Source organism: Mandrillus leucophaeus, unplaced genomic scaffold (assembly GCF_000951045.1).
Source record: "Mandrillus leucophaeus isolate KB7577 unplaced genomic scaffold, Mleu.le_1.0 Scaffold1, whole genome shotgun sequence".
In the NCBI taxonomy this organism is placed as follows: domain Eukaryota; kingdom Metazoa; phylum Chordata; class Mammalia; order Primates; family Cercopithecidae; genus Mandrillus; species Mandrillus leucophaeus.
The window spans coordinates 1,596,080-1,623,566 of NW_012098097.1; the positions used below are offsets into that span (position 1 = coordinate 1,596,080).

At 34.6% G+C, this 27,487-nt stretch overlaps 1 protein-coding gene across 4 annotated transcripts in view; it reads right to left on the bottom strand.

Moving 5' to 3' along the window:
• The window catches only part of ABCA5 (ATP-binding cassette, sub-family A (ABC1), member 5), an 89,513-nt gene that overhangs the window by 38,666 nt on the left and 23,360 nt on the right, over positions 1 to 27,487 (bottom strand). For all 4 annotated transcript variants that reach the window (XM_011982844.1, XM_011982105.1, XM_011981373.1 and 1 more), the window contains 12 exons: positions 26,205 to 26,393; positions 24,628 to 24,775; positions 20,879 to 21,047; positions 18,353 to 18,411; positions 14,629 to 14,739; positions 13,275 to 13,450; positions 12,580 to 12,699; positions 10,930 to 11,068; positions 9,553 to 9,643; positions 9,230 to 9,369; positions 7,304 to 7,423; positions 3,241 to 3,442 (listed from right to left, as the gene is read on the bottom strand). In XM_011982844.1, the coding sequence (XP_011838234.1) occupies positions 3,241 to 3,442; positions 7,304 to 7,423; positions 9,230 to 9,369; positions 9,553 to 9,643; positions 10,930 to 11,068; positions 12,580 to 12,699; positions 13,275 to 13,450; positions 14,629 to 14,739; positions 18,353 to 18,411; positions 20,879 to 21,047; positions 24,628 to 24,775; positions 26,205 to 26,393 (1,664 nt within the window). The remainder of the gene's footprint in view (positions 1 to 3,240; positions 3,443 to 7,303; positions 7,424 to 9,229; positions 9,370 to 9,552; positions 9,644 to 10,929; positions 11,069 to 12,579; positions 12,700 to 13,274; positions 13,451 to 14,628; positions 14,740 to 18,352; positions 18,412 to 20,878; positions 21,048 to 24,627; positions 24,776 to 26,204; positions 26,394 to 27,487) is intronic.

Here is a 27,487-nt window from a genome sequence, read left to right on the forward strand (position 1 = left end):
CTCTAACATTGTGAAATTATAGTGGTAATCTTTCAAAACTATATAAATTATTTACATATGTTAACATTTTAAAAATTAAGATGGTAAAACCAATTTGTATCCTTAAAAAACAATCCATCAGGTATAAGGGTGATAATTATACTTACACTGATCTCACTGATTTACTTTCACGTTTCAAGGTAAAGAAATGAAACTTTGCTATTGTATACATCTGTTGTTTCCAAAGGCTCATGGTGCTCACTAGAGAAGCCTTGGTTTCAGAAAGAATAAGTAAGCTCTGTTCCATTTCATCAAAAGATTTTGAATCCATTTCTTCCTCCAGTGGCTGCTGAGTAAATACACTATAATCTATTTGCCAAAACAAAACAAACATTTCAGTATATTCATTAAAAAAGATAAAATCTTTCTGAAGCAGGGAAATTTAAAGAAGCATAGGTCTGGCAGTTATGTGGAACAAATGGAACTCTCGTATATTCTGGCAGTATCTATTAAAGCTGAACATACATATATCTTTTGATCCAAGAGATCCCCAACAGGTATATACCCAACGGAGGTATGAATATAGATTTCACCAAAACACATGTATAAGAACATTCTTAGTAGAGCCCTATCTAGAATACCCATATCCTGGAAAGAACCCAAATGTCTACTGACAGGTGAATGGATGAATAGTTGTAACATATGAATATAAGAGAACAGTGTAAACCAACGAAAATGAACCAACTACTGTACCCACAACAACATGGTTGAACTTCACAAATGTCATATTGAGTAAAAGAGGACAGATGCAAAGGAGACACATGGTATAATTCCACTAGTTCAAAATCTAACTGGACGCATGTGCATATTTAAGATCTTATTATCTCTGTATCTGTACAATATCCAACTTTTATGTCAACTTTTCCTCTCTGACTACAACTTAACATCTGTCTCTTATACACATCTAGATTCTGATAAAATATCTCTGTATTACATGTAGTAAGTGTCCTAACAAGTGGTTGGAGAGCTTAGATCATCATACTTTATTTAGCCATTTATAATTTTCACATATTCCATAATTTAAAAAAAAATTTCTTAAATTGTTATATCTGACAACATTTCAAAAGCATATGGCATGGATACAGTTCCACAATAAGTTAAGAAGTGATTTAGGTTAAAAAATATTCACAATTAAATAATATTTGGAACATGAGGTTAAACAAAGTTGAAGGAATTTCTTTACCACAGAACATCTCATGTGTTTTTCTATGCTAATGAATGACTCTTTAATATAGGGAATAAAAGAGTAATATTTTCTAAATGTATTTGACCATGGAACACATTTTGTTGTGGATTGAATGTTTGTGCCTCCCCAAATTTGTATGTTGAAGTCCTAACTCCGATATAATGGTGTTTGGAAATGGGACTTCAGAAAGGTAATCTGCATAAGTTGGCATCATGAGGGTGGGGTCCCCATGATGGGATTAGTACATTTATAAAAAGAGACACCAGAGGGTACATGCCAGTGTACACAAAGAGGTCATATGGGCACACAGTGAGATGGTGGCCTTCCACAAGCCAGGAAGACAGCCCTCACCATGCTGGCACTCTGATCTCAGACCTGTAGCCATCAGAATTGCGAAAAAATATATTCTGTTTAAGCCACCCAGTAAATGGTATTTTGTTATGGCAGTCAAAGCTGACTGAAGTATTTTATTTTATTTTATTTTGAGACAGAGTCTCGCTCTGTTGTCAGGTTGGAGCGCAGTGGCACGATCTCGGCTCACTGCAACCTCCGCCTCCTGGGTTCAGGCAATTCTCCTGCCTTAGCCTCCCAAGTAGCTGGGACTACAGGCGTACACCACCACGGACCCAGCTAATTTTTTTTGTATTTTTAGTAGAGATGGAGTTTCACCATGTTGGTCAAGATGGTCTTGATCTCCTGACCTCATGATCTGCCTGCCTTGGCCTCCCAAAGTGTTGAGATTACAAGTGTAAGCCACTGAGCCCAGCCAGTATTTTAATTATTTTTCTGAGTGCATTTTATGAGAATGGTATTTAGAAAACGTGGCACATATACACCATGGAATACTATGCAGCCATAAAAAAGGATGAGTTCTTGTCCTTTGCAGGGACATGGATGAAGCTGGAAACCATCATTCTCAGAAAACTAACACAGGAACAGAAAACCAAACACTTCGTGTTCTCACTCATAAGTGGGAGCTGAACAATGAGAACACATGGACACGAGGAGGGGAACATCACACACCAGGGCCTGTCGGGGTGGGGTCTAGGGGAGGGATAGCATTAGGATAAATACCTAATGTAGATGATGGGTTGATGAGTGCAGCAAACCACCATGGCACGTGTATACCTATGTAACAAACCTGCAAGTTCTGTACATGTATCCCAGAACTTAAAGTATAAAAAATAAAATAAAATAAAATACATTGAAACATGCTGATTTAAATAAACATTTTTCTTTCAGTAATGCCGACCCAGGAATAAATCAGATACATGACTGACATTTGTTTGACAATGAATTTGGTCAAAGAAGAGCATATAAATTTAGCATATTCCAAACATACAACTATATTCTTATTCTTAATTATTAAGCCTTATTACTACTGCCATTTTGGACTTAAGATAGGTGTGTGGTATATGAAAGTGGTTAACGTTATCTCCAAATAATTCAGTTCCTAGTACCCTAGAGAAAGGCTAAAGCTAACTTGAAAAGATGTCATTTTGATCCCAGATCTACTAGCTATGTAGCCTTCTTTATTTTTCAGTTTCCTCATATGATAAATAGAGGTAAAACTCATTTTTCCTGCTATTTACAAAAAGTAGTTATAAAAACTAACTAATAGATGCAAAAAATAGTGAAAAAATAGAAACGCAAAACAAAATTTAAGATACAATGGGGAGTGTATTAACATATTCAAGGAAACTTGAATCTGTGCTCCCAGGTGAAAGAAAGAAAAAGATACAATGACAGTAATTCAAAAATTATACAATTAGGGAATATTTGTTATTTCCTCACTTTATAGATGAGACAATAAATGCTAGTTTAAAAAGTATAAGACAGGGTATTTGATGAAATCATTGTAATTTTTTCCTCTAACATTGTGAAATTATAGTGGTAATCTTTCAAAACTATATAAATTATTTACATATGTTAACATTTTAAAAATTAAGATGGTAAAACCAATTTGTATCCTTAAAAAACAATCCATCAGGTATAAGGGTGATAATTATACTTACACTGATCTCACTGATTTACTTTCACGTTTCAAGGTAAAGAAATGAAACTTTGCTATTGTATACATCTGTTGTTTCCAAAGGCTCATGGTGCTCACTAGAGAAGCCTTGGTTTCAGAAAGAATAAGTAAGCTCTGTTCCATTTCATCAAAAGATTTTGAATCCATTTCTTCCTCCAGTGGCTGCTGAGTAAATACACTATAATCTATTTGCCAAAACAAAACAAACATTTCAGTATATTCATTAAAAAAGATAAAATCTTTCTGAAGCAGGGAAATTTAAAGAAGCATAGGTCTGGCAGTTATGTGGAACAAATGGAACTCTCGTATATTCTGGCAGTATCTATTAAAGCTGAACATACATATATCTTTTGATCCAAGAGATCCCCAACAGGTATATACCCAACGGAGGTATGAATATAGATTTCACCAAAACACATGTATAAGAACATTCTTAGTAGAGCCCTATCTAGAATACCCATATCCTGGAAAGAACCCAAATGTCTACTGACAGGTGAATGGATGAATAGTTGTAACATATGAATATAAGAGAACAGTGTAAACCAACGAAAATGAACCAACTACTGTACCCACAACAACATGGTTGAACTTCACAAATGTCATATTGAGTAAAAGAGGACAGATGCAAAGGAGACACATGGTATAATTCCACTAGTTCAAAATCTAACTGGACGCATGTGCATATTTAAGATCTTATTATCTCTGTATCTGTACAATATCCAACTTTTATGTCAACTTTTCCTCTCTGACTACAACTTAACATCATGTCCTGATCATATACGCGACTTCTCTCTTATCTCCATGTTTGAGAGTCCTCTCCTGGCTTTACACTAGTTCTCAATTAAAATTTAGCCTCAGGCTCAGTTTTCAGCCAAAATCTGCCCTTCAACTTCATCTTTAGTCTTTGGAAGGTTTAAGAGCCAAATGCCTACTTCAATGTAATTTTCTGGCATTACTGAGGTTGTACATGATCAATGACAGTGTGATCATACAGATTATTAGCACAACACTTAAAAGGTATAACAAATTCAGTAGTGTGAATAAGGTATGTCATTCAGATTTCATTTTAATATTTAATATTCATTTAAATTACAGTTAAACATTCCAAATGTATTTGGAATAAAAATGTATTTATGTACTTTATGTTAAAATTCTACCAATGAAACCATAAACATATATTTATTTAATGGCAAGAATAAAATATTACACAATTGAGGTTTATTTTAAACTCAAAAACAGACATTCAGAACTTTAGATGCAGAAAAATATTGACAGTTAGTGCAAATATTAAAGAGAATGTACTAGTTAGATAACTTTAGGAAGCACATTGTAACTTTTGGGCCAATACATGTATTTTTTAATTTAGATAATAATATAAAAAGAAATAAGATTATATAATATTAATTTTATATAGTGGTTCTGTACACTAGTACTCAAAGTATTAAAACAAATTTGGGAGACTTACTTCTTTTTTTAGTTATTTAATTCCATTAAGGCCATACACTTTCAATACAAAAGTTTTATTTTGGATTCTTCCACAATTTGTGAGTGAACTAAAAGCAGAACGCCAACTTCATCATTTAAAAATTTCAAAAGAAGGAGAAACTACAAAATCACATACATTAATTTTCAGATAAATCTTCATTGATCCAGACATAATAACAAAAGAAAAATTAAGAACTCAAAAACATATGGCTTCTCCTCACTGCATTTGAAAGTGAGCATCTGGGATGATAAATGTAGGACTACAGGAGCAACTTTACAGTTAGTGATGCTGACAAATTATTGTTCCCACACAATAAGGCCAATCTTTTAAAATTTGACTACCAAATCATGAATAATTAAATTCTAGGAAGATTTTTTTAAGTTTCAGATTTATTTTAGCATAATATAATGCAAGTTTACTCCATGATGATATATTCAGCTTGATTCTTGACTTTGGTATCACAATGATTTTAATCATCAGCCACTCAACATTCATGCAAAATGTGTATTTGCAGCATCTCAACTCTTTTAACAACTGTGAACTAACATCCTGGTTTCCTTTGCTCTCCTCACCTGCCACTACAGACATTTTGCTAACCTTCAATCATAAGAAAGATTCCTCAACTCATGTTCTCACTGTAAACTAAATAGATCCACTTTGCTCCTTACTGCATCATGAAATTGATCTGTCAGGATCAACACTCTTACACTCTACCAAATCCCTCACCATCTTTTACGTTACCAAAACTACCCTTTTTGTCCTCATCTTATTCTTCACAGCAATCGACAAATAACTGACCACTTCCTCTTTCCTAAAACACCATTTTTCTAGGTTTTTCCATTTTCACTCTTTCATGAAAAAGTAGAGTAATAATTGCTCATTCATGGTCAGCCCTTTTGGCTCCTTCTCCACTGCTCACCCAGGGGGCTTGCCCCTCAATTCTTATCTATACTCCCTACCCAAGTAAAAGATTTCATCCAATGCCATAGCACCATCTATCTATGAGTAACTTCGAAATCTGCATCTTCAGCCCTAACGTCTTCATTTAGCTCCAGATGCATCTCAAACAATATACTCAAAATTCATGCCTGGGCTGGGAGCGGTGGTTCACACCTGTAATCCTAGCACTTTGGGAGGCCAAGGTGGGTGGATCACCTGAGGTCAGTTCAAGACCAGCCTGGCCAACATGGTAAAACACTGTCTCTACTAAAAAATACAACAATTAGCCGGGCGTGGTGGCAGGCGCCTGTAATCCCAGCTATTTGGGAGACTGAGGCAGGAGAATCGCTTGAACTTGGGAGGCGGAGGTTGCAGTGAGCCAGGATTGCGCCACTGCACTCCAGCCTGGGTGACAGAGCAAGACTCCATTTCAAAAAAACAAAAAAAAAAGGAAAAAACTTGTGCCTGCATTCCTTCTTTCCACATACCTACTCTTCCCCTATTTTCAGGAAATGGCAATCTCATTCCCAGTTATCAAGCCAAAAGCTTAGGAATTATTCTTCATTCCACCATCTCCTGAACCTCTAACACTCAATCTATCAGCAACTCATCACCACTACCACCAATATAACCCAAACCTGTTCTTTCCCCCTTTTATTTTTTTAACAGGGTCTCCTTCTGATGCCCAGGCTGGAGTGCAGTGGTGTCATCATGGCTCACTGCAGCCTTGATTTCCTGGGCTCAGGTGATTCTCCCACTTCAGCCTCTAGAGTAGTTGGAACTACAGGCACACACTACCACACCAGGCTATTTTGTGTTTTTTGTAGCAACAAGGTTTTGCCATGTTGCCAAGGCTGGTCTGGAACTCCTGGGCTCAAGTGATCTCCCTGCCTTGGCCTCCCAAAGTGCTGGGATTATAGGCATGAGTCACTGCACCTGGCCTCCCTATTTTCACTGACACCCTAGTTCAAGGTAGTATTAACTATAATAGTTTCCTAACTGGTCTTCCTACTTCCACACTTCATTTCTAATCCTCTCATCATTCAACAACCAGAACGTGTTTTTTAAAAATTCAAATCAGATCATAGTACCTATTTGCTTTAAAACTCTCTGATAGCTTCGCACTACAATAAGAAAACAAATGAAATTGTTTTCCAGATGTTCAAAGGCAAAACATGATCTATCCCTTTGAGTATCCTCCTGACTTTGCTGTGTAATATCTTCACCATGGCTCCAGCCATGGTAGCCTTTTTTTTAATCCCTCAAAGACATCCAACTCATTCCTCAGTTAATATCTTTGCAGTTGCAGTTCTTTATCTGAAAATTTCTACCCTAAAATCTTCACCTACTTGATTTTTATTGTTATACAGGCCTTGGGTCAACTATCATCTCAACAAAGTCCTTCCTGATGATATAACCTAAATTCGCTGCCTTCTAAGACCACCCCATTATTTCCTGCATAACTCCTATCACTATCAGTAAGTATCTCATTACTTATTTACTTGTATACTTTTACCCTTTCTTCCAAAAAATAATATAAAATTCACATTTATATAATTTTTGTCTTATTCACCATCTGTCTGGTCCATTGCCTAAAATGTTTTGTTAGTTCTGTTTTTACCTGCTTGGTCAATTTCCGCTTCAACTTCTAGCTTCAAAAATACATCTTCCAAAGTCGTCATGGAAACACCATAAGAAATGACACCCAAATTTGAATGACTGTCTAGGGCGGAAAACAAACCTAAAAGAAAGAAAATGAAAGAACAGTATATTGTTAAGCATATTATCATAAATTATTGTAAAATATCCTTTAAAAATAAGTTCATGAACAGCCCGTACAACATACCATGACCCATCTCTAAAAAAATAAAATAAATTATCTAGGCATACTGATGCAAGCCTGTAGTCTTAGCTACTCAGGAGACTCAGGTGGGAGGATCACTTGAGCCCAAGAGTTTGAGGCTGTAGTGAGCTGTGATCATGGCACTGAACTCCAGCCTAAGTAACAGGCTTAACATTCTTATAAATTAAGGACCTCAAAGAAATTTTATTTACAGGAATATATCTATTATCATATTATATCTATATCATATTATAAACTAACAAAAATTTTACAGTATTTGAAATTAAAACTGAGAATGTTACTATATTGAACAATAACATAAATATGTATATTAGAAAATATACAAAAACCATTTGACTACTTATTCATCTTTTAAAAAATAATAAAAAATAAACCTATTACAGGTTAACACAATTTTATCTTTAAAAACTGCATCTTTTAAAACAAAAATAATGAGAAGAGAATGTTGTTTTATATTTCTGCAAATCTCATTAATGTTTGTCTTAACAGAGGACAGATGGGTTCTCATATTTGTTTCTGCATTCAACCTGTTGTGATAGCACATATTATGGAGTCTCTAGAAAACACTGTATAATCATGAGAAGCTGAGGGTCAATAAGGCAAATAACATTTTGGTATTATTAGAAAAAGTGCTGACATTATGAATTCCTTTAAGAGGTCTTACGGTCCATCCTGCAGGAGATCCCAGAAGACATTGTGAAATCCAGTGAAATACCGTGACAATTTATCAAATAAATATAAGAGGCAACAAAGAAAGTATGGTGGTGAAAACCAAGAGTTCCAGAACTGATTTGCCTGGGTTCAAAACTCAGCTCCACCACTTTCTACTTGTGTTACCTTGGGCAAGTTCCTTAAATCTTTTTATGCCTCAGTTCTTCATTTGTAAAATGAAAGCAATAATAGTATTTATCTCATGTATTTCTTGAAATATTGGGATAATGAAATAAACTAATAATTGCAAAAGGCACAGACCAGCATCTGGTAGAAAATAAGCCTACATAAATGTTACTAAAGAATAGGAGATAGGTAGGTATAAGTAGGTAGAATGATAGGCAAAGTGCGTTAAGTTGGCAAGTGTACTTCAGTCCACTTAATTTGTGATTTCTTTCTTTTAAAAAAAAGTATTTTTCTGATTATGAGATAAATACTATGAAAATTCTGTACAATGTACTTACATCAATAACATCCTTTTGGCTATCAAGAAATTCCTAAACAGAGGAAGGAGACTGAGTTTGAGTTCCTCGTTAAAAAGTTAAAAAATAATGCCTCGATTAAAAGAATTCAAGGATTTGTCATATAATTCATTATGAAATCATGAAACTAAAAAAGAACCTGAGAATGTATACAAACTATATACATACATGCCTTACTCTCAGGAGGCCTACAAGCAATTTCTTTTTTTTCTTGACAACAAAGGAAACACAATTATTTTTACATTTTTTAAGCATTTTCTTAAGTATTTAATATATTAGTTACAGTTTCTTGCATGGTTTGTAAAAAAAATTTTTTTTGCTGAATTTTTTCTGGCTTTCAAAAACAAAGCAGAAACAGAATATTAACTCTGGCCACCTGGGAGCATGGCAATACTACATGGAGAAGGAAACAAAAAGGAAATCAACGAAACCTATTCCCAATATAAGATCCCAGAGTTCAAACACCAAGAAACTTAAAAGTAAGTAATACCTGAAAATTTGTCCATGTCCTTGAAAGGCAAGCTATACACAACTTGTTGGTCATTCTGTTGTAACAAAGTAGCTGCAGGTATATGTTGTTTAACCAGTGAAGAAAGAGATTCTGTGGCACAATATTTGTCTATGTACATGCTAGAGAATACCAAAAATCATAATTAATGATTATACAATAAACAGCCAAAAGTAAATTAAGAAGGCTTTAAATTAAATTTAGTACCATAAATGATGGTCAAAGCATACGACAGCAAGCCTCTAAAATAATAGCAGTATAGCAAGAGTATAATATAGAATAATGTCAATAAAAATGAATGATACCTCAGGCGGTAGCCAATCCCCCATTTACTTTTGAGGAACATTGAAGAACCAACACATTTCAGCATTCCTTGTGATACCACAGCTTTCCTATCTGCAGATAAATATTTATATTTCAATTTCTAAGTTATCAACAGCATTAATAATTGGCATTTATATTTTATGGTTTATCATATGACAGTCATCCATGTTACATCATTAATCATCACAACAATCTTATGAGGATGGTGCCAGATTATCATCAACTATTTTTCAGATATGAATACTAAGGCAAAAAGAAAATACATTCCTTCTACATGTTTCATACAGCTATTAAGTAACAAAGCCAGGAACTCTACTCAAGGAGTCTGACTCTAGAGTCCACTTTCCATATATTATTCCAAATATCTGATTTTTCCTAAAAGGCTTACCAATACAAGCACTTTCACAATTTCCTTTATAACCAAATGTAGAAACAACTCCAAAAATCGACAGAAGTAATAAGAAGAACAAATGTTAGTTTGTTGGGTTTTTAAAAACAAAGGTACTACTGAAGACATGAATGACTTGCCCAATTTTATTAGATTATAAGCAGACAGAAGTTGCTCTAGAACTTCAAACTTCTATATCTTGTCATTAAAAGTCATGTGTTGACTTAAACTTGGATTCTTTATATGTATGTATGTGAATAAAATTGTGCAGAAAAGAGTTAACATAGCAGGTCAGGTTCTATCCTTAGAAAGGCCTGCTTACAAGGATGGCCCTTGGCCGTTGAGAACTTGGATTTGGGAGGGTTCCTACTATTCTCAAAACAGATAAGAGTGGTTCAGTGCCTAACCTGTACAAACAATGTGGTTTATGCTGAACAACTTCCTTCCTTCGGAGAGTCTGGAACTTCGGTATGTGCTAGGCAGAAGATGTTTATATGATCGGCAGCCAGTAAGAATCTTGAACACTGAGTATATACTAACTTTCCCAAGTAGATATTTCGCACATGTTGTTACAACTCAATGCTGAAGAAATTAAAGCATATCTCTCTACTCCACTGGGAGAGGACTCTTGGAAAGAGTTTCCACTCTGGTTTCCTCTAGACTTTGCCTCATATACCTTTTCCCTTTGCTAATTTAGCTTTGTATCCTTTTGCTGTAATAAATCATAGTCATGAGTATGACTACGTGCTGAGTCCTATGAGTTATTCTAGGACATCACTAAACCTGGGATGGTCTTGCAGACTCTCAATGCAAAAATATATCATTTTAAATTTTTTTTAAACTTTTTTTGTGAAGGAAACATACCACTAGGTAAAAGCTTCTCTATTTGTACCTCAGGAATTAGCATCTCTATGTCCATCTTCCTTTTGGCCCATGACCTCAGCCTTCGAAAATAAAGCAAAAATCTCACCTGCAAGAATGTCAGCTTCATCCATGAAATGAGTACTGAACACTGTCACCCGATTGGCTTTTCTGTATTTTAAAAGATTCCAAACAATATGGCGAGAACAAGGGTCCATTCCAGCTGTTGGTTCATCTAGCAGCAGTATCTGTGAGAAAAGAGGTGAAGAAGGGCAGGGAATCCTCAGAAAAACTAAATATTAAAAATACATATGGACACTAAAAAAATGCCCCATTTCAAATTATTATTTTCAATCAGAAATATATTAGACCAGATTTTTTCATTCATAGTTGAGTTCACATAAATTTTTTACATTATAAATTTGACATGTGAATATTTTCCCTGGTTTAATTCTAAAAGGCTGCCTGTAATACATAACACAAAAGTATAACAACAGTCAGACAAATAAACTAAAAAACAAAACATTAAGTATATTGCTATTATCCTTAACAATTAAATTTGCAGATGTAACACTTGCTTTTTTGGAGAAGAATATATGGTTTTATATTAGTTCAAGGGAAGCAATTTGTTTCACGACTATTTTTAATATTTAAAAAAACATGGTGGTGGAGACTGAGAGGAAGACTAATGAACATAAAGCCAGGATCCAGAATCACTCCCCAGCTGCAACAGCAGGGGCAATGTGGCAGGATGGTAGGGATCCATAGGAGATCATCCTAGCTGCATGCATGCACCTGTCAGTTTTGATGCCTTGTGTAAAATAGTACATCAGTTTGTTTCTCTGTTTCTACAACACAGAACAGCATAAAACAAATACATACAAAATCAAAGCAGGACAGTGACAAACTGAATTACTCCTTTGATTTTGTTCTATTTAACTTTTGTTATTAACTATAACAAATTTTTTTAAACTATAGAGAACAAGAGAGTAATACTATTATAGCTACCATTCCAAATCAGCAGTGTTACTTTTTGGCCACATTTTCTTCAGATCATTTTTTAAAGAAATAAAACATGGAGGCCAGGCGTGGTGGCTCATGCCTGTAATCCCAAGACTTTGGAAGGCAAAGGCGGGAGGATAGCTTGAGGCCAGTTCAAGACCAGCCTGGGCAACATAGCAAGGTCTCATCTCTACGAAAGAAGAAAGAAAGAAAGAACGAAAGAATGAAAGAAAGAGAGAAAGAAAAGAAGGAAAGAAAGGAAAGAAAAGGAAGGAAGGAAGGAAGGAAGGAAGGAAGGAAGGAAGGAAGGAAGGAAGGAAGGGACGGACGTGGTAGTCATAACTAAAGTCTAATCTTCCATTCTCCTTCCTATAAGTAACCAGTTATCATAAAGATGCTATAACTCAGAAGGGGAAGGGTGGAAGAGGGGTGAGAAATAAAAAAAAACTACATATTGAGTATAATGTATACTACTTTAGTGCACTACGGGTGCACTAAAATCTCAGAAGTCACCACTATATAATTCATCCATGTAACCAAAAACCTCTAGTACCTTGAAAGGTACTAAAATTAAAAAAAAGTTATACATCTTTCTGACTTCAGTTTTAAAATCTCATTACTATGATTGCATCCATAATAACATATAGTATTTTATGTATACTTAACCTTTATATAATGTATTATATCTTTCTACAAACTGTTTTTTAATTTGACATAATTTAAAATGAGCTCATTTGTAAAAGTAATATTTATTTACCTTTGGGTTCCCAAGAACAGCAATTCCTAATGACAGCTTTCTTTTTTGGCCACCACTTAATTTTTTAGCTTGGTTATCTTTGATAGTCTGCATGTCTAAATCTAGTAAAACCTTCTGCACCTGTAAAAGTAAAGCAAGAACAATGTTATTTTTAAAATCATACTATTTACATAATTATCAATATTACTTTTTAAATGTTTTAAGTTTTAACGTGTTAAATATTTAAGTAGCATAAGTTTTTAAATAATTTTAATATCAACTTTAAAAGTGTTCCTTTAGCATGGAAATTCCTTTGACATATATTCATATATAATTATGAAAACAACAGGTAACAAGATTCTTGAGGGAAAGATTTTACTTTTGTGCCTTCTTGGGTGGTAGGGAAGGAGTAAGAAGAGATCACTGTGATGGCTCTTAGTGTATGTGTGGAAGTGGGAGCGGGTAGAGGAGATGAGAGGAAGAGAAGCGAGGAATAAGGCAGGCAAGCATCCTCCAGATGAAACAAACTTTTATGTGTGCTAAAACATTTACTCCAAATTCTGTCTAATTCTTTGTAATAGCTTTCTGTTTATTGGCTCAGAACAAGTGTTATATTTAGATTTTAGATTTTCAAGCATATTTTTATTGCACAAGTCATTACAAAAGGTTATTGATTACAGAAAATAAAAGTAAAGATTTCTATATGAATAGCATACTTCTTGTATTATATTGTTGGCTGGTATCCCTTTGATTGAAGCCAAAATTGATAAATTTTCTTCTACTGTCAAAACATCAAAGTGTATATCTAACTGTGGACAAATGCCAATCATTTTTCTTGCTTCAAACATTTCATCTATTTCTGAGACTCTGTGTCCATATATAGATGCAAACCCTAAAAGCAAAATATATATTTAAATGTACATTAATTATTTTATAATGTGTATGTTTTGAAGTATCCTGACAACTTACTTATTTGGTTATAACAGACATATCAGGTAAAAATTAATAAAAATTTACAAGGCACAACACACCCTCATTTCCATATTATTGGTGATCTGCATCCACTTATATTTCAATCTCATTTTCCATCACTTACAAGTCATATAACATAGTGGAAAAATCAAGAAACTAAAAGCTTGTCACTAAATATAAATATCTACTGATGTATTATTTACACTTGTATTCCAGTAACAATTTTCTAGACATTATGCAATAGGGGAGGGATTAAAGAACTATAAATTTTATCCTAACTAGTTGTGTGGTCGTGGCCAAATCACTTAATCTCTTTAAATTCCAGCTCTCCTTTTTTATAAAGTGAACACTAATATATCCCACTAGAGAACTATTAAAGCAAAACAATCATACATTATGAAGAATCATGAGAAAAATCATAAATTCTTATACAAATGTAAGATATTATGATTACAATCAAAGAGTGATACAACTAAGGACAAACAACAAAATCAAACTAATTTTAAAAGTTAAATAACATTTAAAGAGTTGAAATGCAGATTCAATACAATTCAGCCCTTTTGTAAAGTAAAATATTTATTGTACTGCTACTCTATTTGGTTACTGTCAAAATATGGAGCTACTATAATGAATTCTCACCTACCGAACAATCACATATCAAAATTATACTTTTGAGGTATGCTTTTAAAATTCTATTTTAGAAGATAGTATGAACATTTACGATTATTGCCTTTTGAACTACTGCTGTATATTTAGATATCTATATTTATTTTCTCAACTTCAAATAGTCATTCATTTATCCTTTATAAGTTATTCATTCATCCTTTCTTGAAAATGATTGATAAAAACACATACATACACAACATCTATGTGTGTATATGCATAGAAATATGTATAATATTAGATCCCTTTTACTTTATTAAACATGATACAATCATTTATATTTTCTACTAAAAACAACCAAATGTGTGTAGTCAAGAAAAAGAGAAAACAACTTTACAGATACGGAAGGTGGTCCCAATCATTGACAAAAATTATTCAATACACATTTAAATAATATATACAATGAATTTTTTCTTTGAGACAGAAAACTCTCACCATCAGAAGGTGGGCAGAGTCCACAAAGAATATTCATCAATGTACTCTTTCCGGTTCCACTGTGGCCAAGTAAGGCAGTAATCTGACCCTCATATATGTCAAAGGACAAATCTAATTCAGGAAAAAAGAAGACTCAAATGTGATTTTTATGTCTGTTCAGCTATGTATGATAATTCATATTTAAGCAATCTTTAAGGCAATATATCTATAAATACATATTTAAAGTACCAGCATATTTGATAGCAGGTAAAATAGCTTCTTTGTTACAGTCAATGATATAAACAGTAAGGAAAGTAAATAAAAATAAACGGCCGGGCGCGGTGGCTCAAGCCTGTAATCCCAGCACTTTGGGAGGCCGAGACAGGCGGATCACGAGGTCAGGCAATAGAGACCATCCTGGTTAACACGGTGAAACTCCGTCTCTACTAAAAAATATGAAAAACTAGCCGGGCGAGGTGGTGGGCGCCTGGAGTCCCAGCTACTCGGGAGGCTGAGGCAGGAGAATGGCATAAACCCGGGAGGTGGAGCTTGTAGTGAGCCGAGATCGCGCCACTGCACTCCAGCCTGGGCAACAGAGCAAGACTCCGTCTCAAAAATAAAAATAAAAATAAAAAAGATAAACTTTATTTGTTCATACAGCAAGATTTAGGAGTATACAAAATATTTGGGAGTTTTCTATGTCCCAATTTTTGGGAATTACCAAGGGAATTAAAACAAACAAAAATTTGTTCTCAAGGATATTTGGGCATTTAAATAAACTAGCAAAAACAAAACAAGAAATTAACTAACAGTATAGAAATGGCTTGAAAGGTTAGATTTAATGAAGCAATCACTGAATGGATATATAAAGGAATGAAGGAAGACAGGAGATGGGGATCTGAAATGATGAAGCAGAAATGGCTTATCAAAAAACTAGGCTGGCCAGGCACAGTGGCTCATGCCTGTAATCCCAACACTTTGAGAGGCTGAGGCAGGAGGATCACTTGGGCCCAGGAATTCGAGACTAGCCTGGGCAACATGGTGAAACCCCATCTCTACAAAAAATACAAAAATTAGCTGGGCTTCGTGGCACCTGTAGTCCCAGCTACTCGTGAGGTTGAGGTGGGAGAATCACTTGAGCCTGGGAAGTCAGGGCTATGATAAGCCAAGACTGTGCCACTGCCCTCCAGCCTGGGGGACAGAGCAAGACCCTGTCTCAAAAACAAACAACAACAACAAAAACTAGACTAAGAAGGCTAAAATATAAAACAAGAAGGAAAAAGTCTCAGATCCTAAGGCCAGCAATCTAAGTTAAAAGAAGAAAGGGAACTCAACAACCAAATGTTAAGTGTTCTGCCTCATGAACGTGGTATTTCTATTTATTTAAATCTTCTTTAATTTCTCTCAGCAATGTTTTGTACTTTTCAGGATATGTCTTTTACATCTTTTGTCTTATTTACCTGTAAGCATATTTTTGATGCTAAATGCTATTTTTAATTTTAATTTCCAATTATGTGTTGGTAACATATAGAAATACAATTAATTTTTCCATTATTTATCATGTATCCTATCATCTTGCAAAACTCACTGTTTAGTTCCACTATTATTTTTTGTCAATCTAAAAGATTTTAAAAATAGATTATTGTGTCAACTGCAAATAATTTTACTTCATTCTTTCCAATCTGGATGCCTTTTATTTCATTCTCTTGCTTCTTTGCATTAGAAACAATTACTTGTAATTGTTACTACAATTATAATTAATTAGTTATTCCAATAACTTACATTGGAGGTTATATATAATCTCCAATGTTGAATAAAAAGATGTGAAAAGCACTATAACCATAAAAGAACAGATTCATAAATTGGACTTCATTCAAATTAAGAACTTGTGTTTGTCAAAAGATACTACTAGTAGAATTAAAAGGCAAGTCTCAGACTGAGATCAAATATTTAAATACCTGTATCTAACAAAGGTCTTGAAACAAAAATGTGAAAAGAACTTAAATAGGCATTTCATAAAGGAAAACCTCCAAATGCCAATAATCATATAAAAAGGTGATTAATAACATTAGTTATTAGGCAAATGCAAACTAAAGCCCTATTAATACACCACTATACCTACTTTCTTCTTAATTAATTAATTTGCCTCCTAGAAGACGTTTGGCAAAGCCTGGAGACATCTTTGGTTGTTACAACTGGGAGAGGATGTTTAGCAGTGTGCAAGGGATGTTTAGCAGTGTGCAAGGGATGTTTAGCAGTGTGTCAGTCTCCAGAACCAATAGAATACACACACACACACACAATGGAGCAAGTATGAGTGTGGGGTTGGAGGATTAGGGAAGGTTTATTTTAAGAAATTGCTTGAGAAGATTGTGGGGTCTAGTAAGTCCCAAAAATTTGTAGGGCAGGTTGAAAACTCAGGCAAGAGTTAAAGTTGCAGTCTTGGGTCCAAAATTCATAGGCTGACAGGCTGGAAACTCATGCAATAATTAGTTACATTCTTGAGGCAGAACTCCTCTCTTCAGTGATCAAAGCCAGGGATGTTGCCTGTGAAGGTCAATTTCATGGGTCCCCCTGGCTAGGCTATGGTGCCCAGTTATTTGGTCAAATACTGATGTAGATGTTGCTGTAGATGTCGTTAACTTTTATAATCATCTGACTTAAACTTGATTAGTCTTGATAATAATGGTAAACCTTATTCAATCAGTTGAAGGCCTTAAGAGAAAAAACTGAAGTTCCTTGGAACAGTCCTGCCTCAAGAATGTAACAGACTCCTACATGAGTTTGCAGCCTGTGAGCCTGTCTACAAATTTTGGACTCAAGACTGAAACTTCAACTCTTGGCTGAGTTTCCAAGCTGCCTTACAGATGTCTACATTTACCAGACCCCACGATTTCATGAAGTAATTACTTAAAACAAACCTCCCCTAATCCCCCACCCTACACTCATACCGGTGTGTGTGTCTGTGTGTCTGTGTGAGTGTGTGTGTATTCTATTGGTTCTGGGGACTGACTAACACATTGACACAATGCTAAACATTCTGCAATAAAGAACAGTTCTTCACAACAAAGAATTATCAAGACCAAAATGTCAGTAGTGCTGAGGTTGAAAAACCCTATGATAGGCCAAATGAATTTTTAAAAAACTAACATGTACATACATGCAAAATAATAAAGAGAAACAAGGACATAGCCTTATTCAAATAATTGAGTATTTTTTATTTTAATAGATATTACATTTTACTTTTACAAATTTCACGTTGTTAGTTTTATTTTTAATATTAATCACATAAATGAAAGTATCTCAAAAAGCAAGACAGGCTGGGCACAGTGGCTCATGCCTGTAATTCCAGCACTTTGGGAGCCTGAGGTGGGCGAATCACCTGAGGTCAGGAGTTCGAGACCAGCCTGGCCAACATGGTGAAACCCCGTCTCTATAAAAATACAAAAAATAGCTGGGCATGGTAGCATGCACCTGTAATCCCAGCTACTCAAGAGGCTAAGGCAGGAGAATCACTTGAAACCAGGAGGCAGAGGTTGCAATGAGCCAAGAGAATGTCATTGCACTACAACCTGGGCGACAGAGCGAGACTCCATCTCAAAACATAAAATAAAATAAAATAAAACAAAATAAAAGCAAGACATAAAATCATGGTAGAGAAGTTTAAATTTCCCACAAGCTATGCAAATTATTTTTCTATTTGTACTTTAAATATTATGGCCTGAATACTAGGAAAACTACTTACTTCTCAAAGCCTCCACATTTTCACCTTTCTTTCTGTATGTTTTCTGAATACCGCTAATTCTGAAATATAAAGTTTTATATTTTAAGTATTTAAAGCAATTTATAAGTATGTTTGTTTACATGTATATTTTTATCAAAGCTATATTTTATAATAATAATAAAATAAAGTACTTTCCTACTAAAGCAATGAACCAAATAAAGTTGATAATAACTATACAATTGATGCTTGAAAACACAGGTTAGGAGTGCCAATTCCCACACACAGTTGAAAATTCACATATAACGTTTTTAGTCCCCTAAAACTAATCTATTAATAGCCTACCATTGATAGGAAGTCTTGCAGATAACATAAACAGTTGTTTAGCATATATTTCAGAGGTTTTACATGTTAAATGCTTTATTTTTATAAAGTATACTAGAGGAAAGAAAATGTTAAGAACATTATAAGGAAAAATATATATATTTACAGTATTATACTGTATTTATCGATGCCATCAATTTACATCATCTATTTATAAGATTAACAAGATGCATACTCCATCCGAAATGACAGGCAACCACACCCACAGACCTCAATCTATGGTAAATATCAAGTAATTCAATGTTTTCTTATAATGTCATGACCTTTCTCTGCTTCTTGAGAGCACTTCCAGCATCACTAGTGGCAATTCCTATGGATCCCATGATGCTATTCAAGGCTTATGGTATTGCACTAAACATGATAAAAAATAAGCAAGAACCCTGAGACATTACTTTTCATCATGATATGCAATTTACTGGAGAGATGAACGGCTCACAAGGAGATAATTTGAGTCACATGGCATTTGAAGTACATACTTGGAGCACATAAGCTCACCATAACAGCAAAAGAAAGTGCTACAAAATTATTGCAGTGGTAGAGTAATACTGTGGTTAATATTATGCAGCTATGATTTAATACTGCATCTTCACATTTGTTTATATTTCTCTCAACTGTGCATTGGCATATAATGTATGGTCTGTCAGTATTGTGTACATTAAGCTTTGATAAAGTATAACTTACTATAATCTGTGTATATTTTATGGTAGTAAATGTTAAAATAGACTAATATCTATAAATATGTTATGCATTCATGACATACTTAACTTATTTGTTTTTGGTATTTCTAGGCTAATAGTTCACCTGTGAGTTTTTTCAAATTGTTGCAAATCTCCAAAAAAATTTCCAATATATTTACTGAAAAAATTCCATGTGCAAGTGAACTGGTGTAGTTCAAACTTGTGTTTTTCAGGGATCAACTATAAAATTATTTTAAAGAAGGTACAAGAGAAAAGCATAGTATTCCTTTCCATTGTAAGTGCCATTGATTCATTTTTCATGCCAACCCAAGTTCTAAAACTAAGTGAAGCATTTGATTTAAGCAATTTATGGATTGTTTTTTTCATTTCTGATTATCAAACACTTGTTACATCAGTGAAGGGGGATATAAATCAGATGTCATTTCATGTCAGCACAAATTTCAAACCATTAACAAATGTGAAGTGATTTTCTTATTCTACCTTATTTTTTCATATTTTGTTAAGGAAATGATTTGTTAATCAGTTAAAATTTACCCTTGAGAAAGCAGGCCACTGGCCAACAAATTACCTCTTAAGTATTTTGACTCTCTCTGGAATTTTTATATTTTTCTTAAATTTAAAAAATACTATGCTTCACTTTTTAATTTCATTTTATTTCTTTTACCTAATTTTATTTCTAAATTTGGTACTGACTGACCTAACAAGGAATAGTAATGAATTTCTTTGGTTCTTAAAAGTTAAAGTAATGAAATGCTCTAATTATGTCAAAAAACCCTAAAAGTCTATGAAATTAACAGATGACAATTTAATATGCTATATAAGACAATGTAGCATGAATAAAATTATAGAGTTAATATTTATCATGTTTCCATCTACAAAATGGGAAAAGCTTTAAACATTAATTGTATAAACATCGGGTTTTATTACTTTAAAAATTTTCCATTCAAACATAAAATTTCAGGGAACAGGTGTGGTGGCTCATGCCTGTAATCCCAGCACTTTGGGAGGCCAAGGCAGGTGGATCACTTGAGGCTAGGAATTCGAGACCAGTCTCGCCAACATGGTGAAACCCTGTTTCTACCAAAAATATAAAAATTAGCCAGGCATGGTGGCGCATGCCTGTAGACCCAACTACTTGAGAGGCTGAGGCACAAGAATTGTTTGAATCTGGGAGGCGGAGGTTACAGTGAACCAAGATTGTGCCACTGTGCTCCAGGCTGGGCAACAGAGTGAGATTCCGTCTCAAAAAACAGAAAGAAAGAAACATAAAATTTCCAACCTAGCACCAACTTTATTCTAAATGGTTGCAAAGAAAAAAAGAAAAAGAGAAAAGTAGCCCTTATTAACGTTTTAAAATCATGGTGTACGTACCAAATCTAAGATACATACATATTTAAAGAACAGGATTTAAATGTGGCAGATTCCATCAGCAGTTCTTATACATAAATTGCCAAAGATTGAACCATACCTTATGGCTTCTTTTCCTACAAATTCTGAAGAAACAGGCTCAATAATTTCACTAAAACTAATATTCCCGTTAACATTGCCCTCTGATAACTCCTCATAATTTCTTTTGCTCTTTGACCAATATGAAGGCTTCAGAAAATATAAAGATGATCTCCGTAAACCAAATTCCCCTGAAAAAAAACATCAAAAAACTGAGTTATCATGATTAGTTTTTAAATCATAAAGACAGCATTTGAAACATATGACAACCTGCATCTAAAGTTTAGGTACCATTCTGCAACATACATATATTTCCAAACATCATGTTGTACACAATAAATATATGCCATTTTCATTTGTCATTAGAAAGTAATAAGTAAATAAAGTTTAGGAGTAAAGTATTAAATCAATCTTGTATGAATCACAGTTTTATTGGTAAATAATTCCAGTCCATAAATAGTTTCAGAATCGCTGAGTGGGATGTAAAAGTGAATAAAGCACATTTTCTATGCTAATAGAACTAAAACCTTTATGAGTACAAGCAGATGGCAAATGGCAAGAACACAACGCAGGCTGAATGCGTTGAAGACTTGAATGGGCACCATCTTAAATGGTCTTTGAAAACACATAGTATCTAGAAAAGTAGATTTGCTTCATGGAAAAGACTACAGAATTAGGGAGAGTAACAAAGCAACAGGATAGAAATATGAGACTTAGAAATGGCAAACAGTGAGGCTAGGCATGGTGGCTCTCACCTATAATCCCAACACTTTGGAAGGCAGAGGCTGGCATATTGCTTGAGCCCAGGAGTTTGAGACCAGCCTGGGCAACATGGCAAAACCTTGTCTCTACAAAAAATATAAAAAATTAGTCAGATGTGGTGGTACACACCTGTAGCCTCAGCTACTTGGGAGGCTGAGGCAAGGGGATCACTTGAGCCCAGAAGGCTGAGGCTGCAGTGAGCTGTGATCATATCGCTGCACTCCAGCCTGGAAAACGCAGCAAGACCCTGTATCAAAAAAGACACAGCAAGACCCCGTTTGAAAGAAAGAAAAGGAAAGAAAAGAAAAGAAAATAGTATACAGTGGTAACTGCCCACACAACATGTTCCATTTTCTCCCTTTTCCACCTCAAAATACCTACACTCCTCATTGTTTTCAAATATCTACTCTTCTTCTAGATTGGCCACATTTCAAAGGGATCTGATGCCAAGTACAGAGGATTCCAGTTGATTTTATCAGTACTTGGCATTCCTCTGGGAACTGTTACTGCTCCAACAGTAAGCAAACGAAAACATAAAAGTAGGGAAAGGACACCCCACTCAACAAATGGTGCTGGGATAATTGGCAAGCCACATGTAGAAGAATGAAACTGGATCCTCATCTCTCACCCTATACAAAAATCAACTCCAGATAGATCAAAGACTTAAATCTAAGACCTGAAACCATAAAAATTTGAGAAGATAACATCAGAAAAAAGGGCAAAGACGTCATGACCAAGAACCCAAAAGCAAATGCAACAACAACAAAAAAAGATAAATAGATGGGACTTAATTAAACCAAAAAGCTTCTCCATAGCAAAAGAAATAATTAGCAGTTAACAGACAACCCACAGAGTGGGAGAAAGATTTCATAATATATACATTGACAAAGGACTAATACCTAGAATCCATGAGTAACTCAAATCAGCAAGAACAAAACGAACAATCCCATTAAGAAGTAGGCTAAGGACAAGAATAGATAACTCTAAGAAGATATACAAATGGCCAACAAACATGAAAAAATGCTCAACATCACTAATGATCAGGGAAATGCAGATCAAAATCACAATGTGATACCCCCTTACTCCTGCAAGAATGGCCATTATCGAAACATCAAAAAATGATAGATGTTGGCATGGATGTGGTGAAAAGGGAACACTTTTACACTGTTGGTGGGCATGTAAACTAGTAAAACCACTATGGAAAACAGTGTGGAGATTCCTTAAAGAACTAAAAGTAAGTCTACTGATTGATCCAGCAATCCTACTCCTGGGCATCTACCCAGAGGAAAAGAAATCATTATGTGAAAAATATACTTCCCCACACACGTTTATAACAGTATAATTCACAATTGCAAAAATATGGAACCAGCCTAAATGCCCATCCCAACAACTGGATAACGAAAATGGGATACACACACACACACACACACACACACACACTATGGAATACTACTCATCCATAAAAAGGAACAAAATAATGCCATTTGCAGCAACCTGGATGGAAATGGAGACCATTATTCTAAGTTCTCGAGGACGCAAAGACATAGCAACAATACAACGGATTATGGGGGCTCAGGGAAAAGGTGGGAAGGGGGTGAGGGATAAAAGACTACACACTGGGTACAGTGTACATTGCTAGGGTGATAGGTGCACCAACATCTCAGAAATTAACACTAAAGAACTTATTCATGTAACGAAACACCACCTGTTCCCCAAAAATCTATTAAAAAATAAAACCTCAAAAAAAGAGGGGTGAAGTGCTCAGACAGACTTGAGGTATGTAACTAGATGAGAGGTACTGCAATGGTCTAGACTAGTGATCCCCAGCCTTTTTGGCACCAGGGACCGGTTTTGTGATAGACAATTTTTTATCCTTGACGGGGTCAAGGATAGTTTCAGGATGATTCAAATGCATTACATTTATTGTGGATTTTATTTCTATTATTATTACATTGTAATATATAATGAAATAATTATACAACTTACTATAATGTAGAATCAGTGGGAGCCCTGAGCTTGCTTTTCTGCAACTAGGCGGTCCCATCTGGGGGTGATGGGAGATAGTGATAGATCACCAGATATTAGATTCTCATAAGAAGCATGCAACCTAGATCCTTCACACGCGCAGTTCACAACAGGGTTCACACTCCTATGAGAATCGAATACTGCCACTGATCTGACAGGAGGCAGGGCTCAGGTGGTAAAGCGAGCAGCTGTGAATACAGAGGAGGCTTCACTCACTTGCCTCCTGCTGTGCAGCTCAGTTCCTCACAGGCAACTAGTAAGGTCCGTGTCCTGGGGGTTGGAAACCCCTAGTCTAGACTAGTATTATACAATGCAACTTTCATAATGGTCAAAATGTTCTACAGAACACCTAGATTGCACCATGCAATTTAGTAACTAACACCCATATATGGCTACTGAGCACTTGGAATGTGGCTTGTGCTACTGAAAAAAATAAATTGTTAATTGATTTAATTGTAATCAATTTAAATTTTAAAAGCCACACGTGGCTAGTAGTTACCATATAAGACCGTACATGTGTAGAATACAGACACAGGTAATGAGGAAAACAAGGGGAAAAGGAAAGATGCTCGATACTTAATATTACTATTGAATCTATAGGAGTTTGCTATATTGGCTATAGATGTGGACAGGAGATAAAGAAAATGGTAGGAGTTACAAGATTACTTCATAGTTTTAGACCTTAGAGGGTAAAATAAAATACTTAAGTTAAAAGGCTGATATAAAGAAGGACCAAGTTAAGATCAACTAGAGACTTAAGGCTTTCAAAACAAACTGCTCTCTTTTTACACAATCTCTTTATGTTCACTAGTGGCAACGGCCTAAGGTACAAAATATACTTATTTAAAGTCAAATTAAAAGCTTTAACAATGAATATGACTTAGGGTACCCTGGCTAGGAAAAAAATCTTAAAATTAAGCTGAACCTACGTGGGCAAAAAAGCCTAAACATCTTTAAAGTAAAATTCAAAAACCATCTGCATACCTGGAATGACTTGATCAAGATAGACAGCCAAGAGGACATAGAATATACTATTAAGTGTGAGCATGATAATTGTAATAATTAGAGGATATGGGCCTGCAGTCAAATTTGAAAATAAAGCACCTTCATTAAAATCTTCTAAATGCATGACCTGAAAAATAGAAACACTAACTTTATTACATAAAAATGACAAAAACAAGCAAAAGCTAACACTACTTAGAGTTATTTAGCATATCCAGAGTGACAGTAACCAATTGGGCCTTTTAATAGAATAAACAGTTTACCAAATTAATAATATAAATTTATAAGGAAAACAATAAAGACTTTACAAAAATACAAGTTTATCAAACCAATTCCTTTCAATCATGTTTTTAATGCTGTGCTTCTTTAACTAGGATATATTCACTCTAGGGGTATTTAATTATAATGTAATTACTAACAAATGAAATAAAAATAAACTGCAATATTAATATTAACAAATGCAAACAAAAGGGTTATGATCCATATGGAAGCCAAACAAATTAAGTATTAGAGAATAAAATTATGGTTAGCATCTTTCCAATAGTGAAAAGAAAGCAAATATTTTGATTAATTAACACAATTATTAAAGTATTCATAGTAGGTATTTGTGATAGCATGAAAAGAGAAATGTACTGGAGGTTGAAGCCTCTTTGAGGTCCTAGCCCTGCCATTAAGTGAATACGTTTTAATTATACTATTCTAGGCTTCAGGTCCCTCACCTATAAAAATGAAGAAGATAAATTCAATGACACTGAAAGGCCATCCCACTCACAACACAAACCTACGAATCTATAATTCTATGTTCCTTGAGAACGTGGACTTGGGGACTCAATGAACTCTCAAAATGTATAACAATCACTCTTAGGTCTCAAACAAGTAAAATGATTAACTCAATATTTAATTATATCTCATAAATCAGAATTTCTATCCAACCAACATGAGTAATTTCTTATATTTAGTAATTATATTTTTATTTGTACATTAGCCAAATTTATGTTCCACTATAAAGTCGTTTCTTATAAGGCTTATTCCATTTAGAACCTGACTACCTCTGTAAGGACTAATAAAAATAATATTTATAAGTCTGAATGTTATTTAGAATGAGAATTCCTGAAGCCTAGGCCAACAAAAGCCACCAGACCTACTTATTCCACCACTACACTCACAGTAAATTTGTTCTGCTCCACACACAATTTTCTCCCACACATTCTTCTGAGATAAATGTACAAATGATAGCAATATAACCAGGCCATAGGCAATAAGAACTACTTGATATTTAAACATGTTACTATCAAACTGAGTTTCTGCAATGAAATAAATTACTGAGATACACTGAAGTAAAAAGTGAAAAATTTATAAAGAGAACATTTAACTAAAAACTTAAAATTGGACAAACATAAAACTAGATGTAAAATATACTCTAGAAATCATTTCTTTCTCATGCTAAAATTTTAAAATAATTTTTTTGGTAAATCAAAGGTAGTATCCATGTGAGTATAAGAAGCTACATAAAACAGAAAGAAAATATTTAGTGAATGTAAGATTAATATATTACCTACCTGTGCGATACCAATCACAAAAGTACAGTGACAGAAAGGACTGAAAAGCCACACTAACGATTTGGGAAAACTTTCTATGAGGATTATCATAAGGCCAATAAATCCAAAAGCCACAGTGATAAAAAATTCAACTATTCCCACATGTTTTGATTTTTTAAAAAGAGGTGTCAGCATTAAAGCAAAAAATACCTATAAAATACAAATATTAAGGTTAGTGCAATGTTCATATACACTGGTATGAAAACAAAATTAAAGTTTGTTTCTGAAAGAACAAGTTATTTTCATGAAAAACACATTCATTAAAATACAACTATAATTTCTAAATGCTGCAGTATTTTATTTTCATACAAATAGTGATATACCTCTTAAAAATTTAAACTAACACATATTTTTGTGTTTGTTTTTTGTTTTTGTTTTTGAGACAGGGTCTTGCTCTGTCACCCTAGCTGAAGTTCAGTGGTGCGATCTTGGATCACTGCAACCTCTACCTCCTGGGTTCAGGTGATCCTCCCACCTCAGCCTCCCGTGTAGCTGGGATTACAGATGTGGGGCACCATGTCCAGCATTTTAGTATTTTTTTTGTAGAGACAGGGTTTCACCATGTTGCCCAGGCTGGTCTCAAACTCCTTGCCTCAAGCAATCCTCCTGTCTTGGCCTCCCAAAGTGCTGGGATTACAGGTGTGAGCCATTACACCTGGCCGTAAATTAACAAATATTAAAGACTGTATTTTTATCTGTATCACAGGCAAACATGACCACTTCTACATTATAGAAACCATAAATAGCCATGTGTTTCTGCAATAAGCTGCATAAAATATGTGAACAAAATAATAAATCAACAAAAACTTTAAGTACAAGACCCATCTTTTAAACTTAATTTATTCATAAGATAAACAGTCAGTTTAAAAAGGAAAAAAAAAAAACAAAAAAAACAGAAGGCCTGGTGCAGTGGCTCACTCATGCAATTCCAGCACTTTGGGAGGCCAAGGCAAGTGGATCACTTGAGCCCAGAGTTCAAGACCAATCTTGGACACATAGGAATACCTCAACTCTACAAATTTAAAAAATAATAATACAAAAATTAGTGAGGTGTGGTGGCACACAACTGTAGTCCCAGCTACTCAGGAAGCTGAGGTTGAAGGATTGCTTGACCCTGGGAGGTCAAGGCTGCAATGAGCCATGAGGGTGCCACTGCACTCCAGCCTGGGTCACAGAGCAAGACCCTGTCTCAAAAAAGTAAAATTAAACATTAAAAAAAAAAAAAAACAGGCAATTACATATAG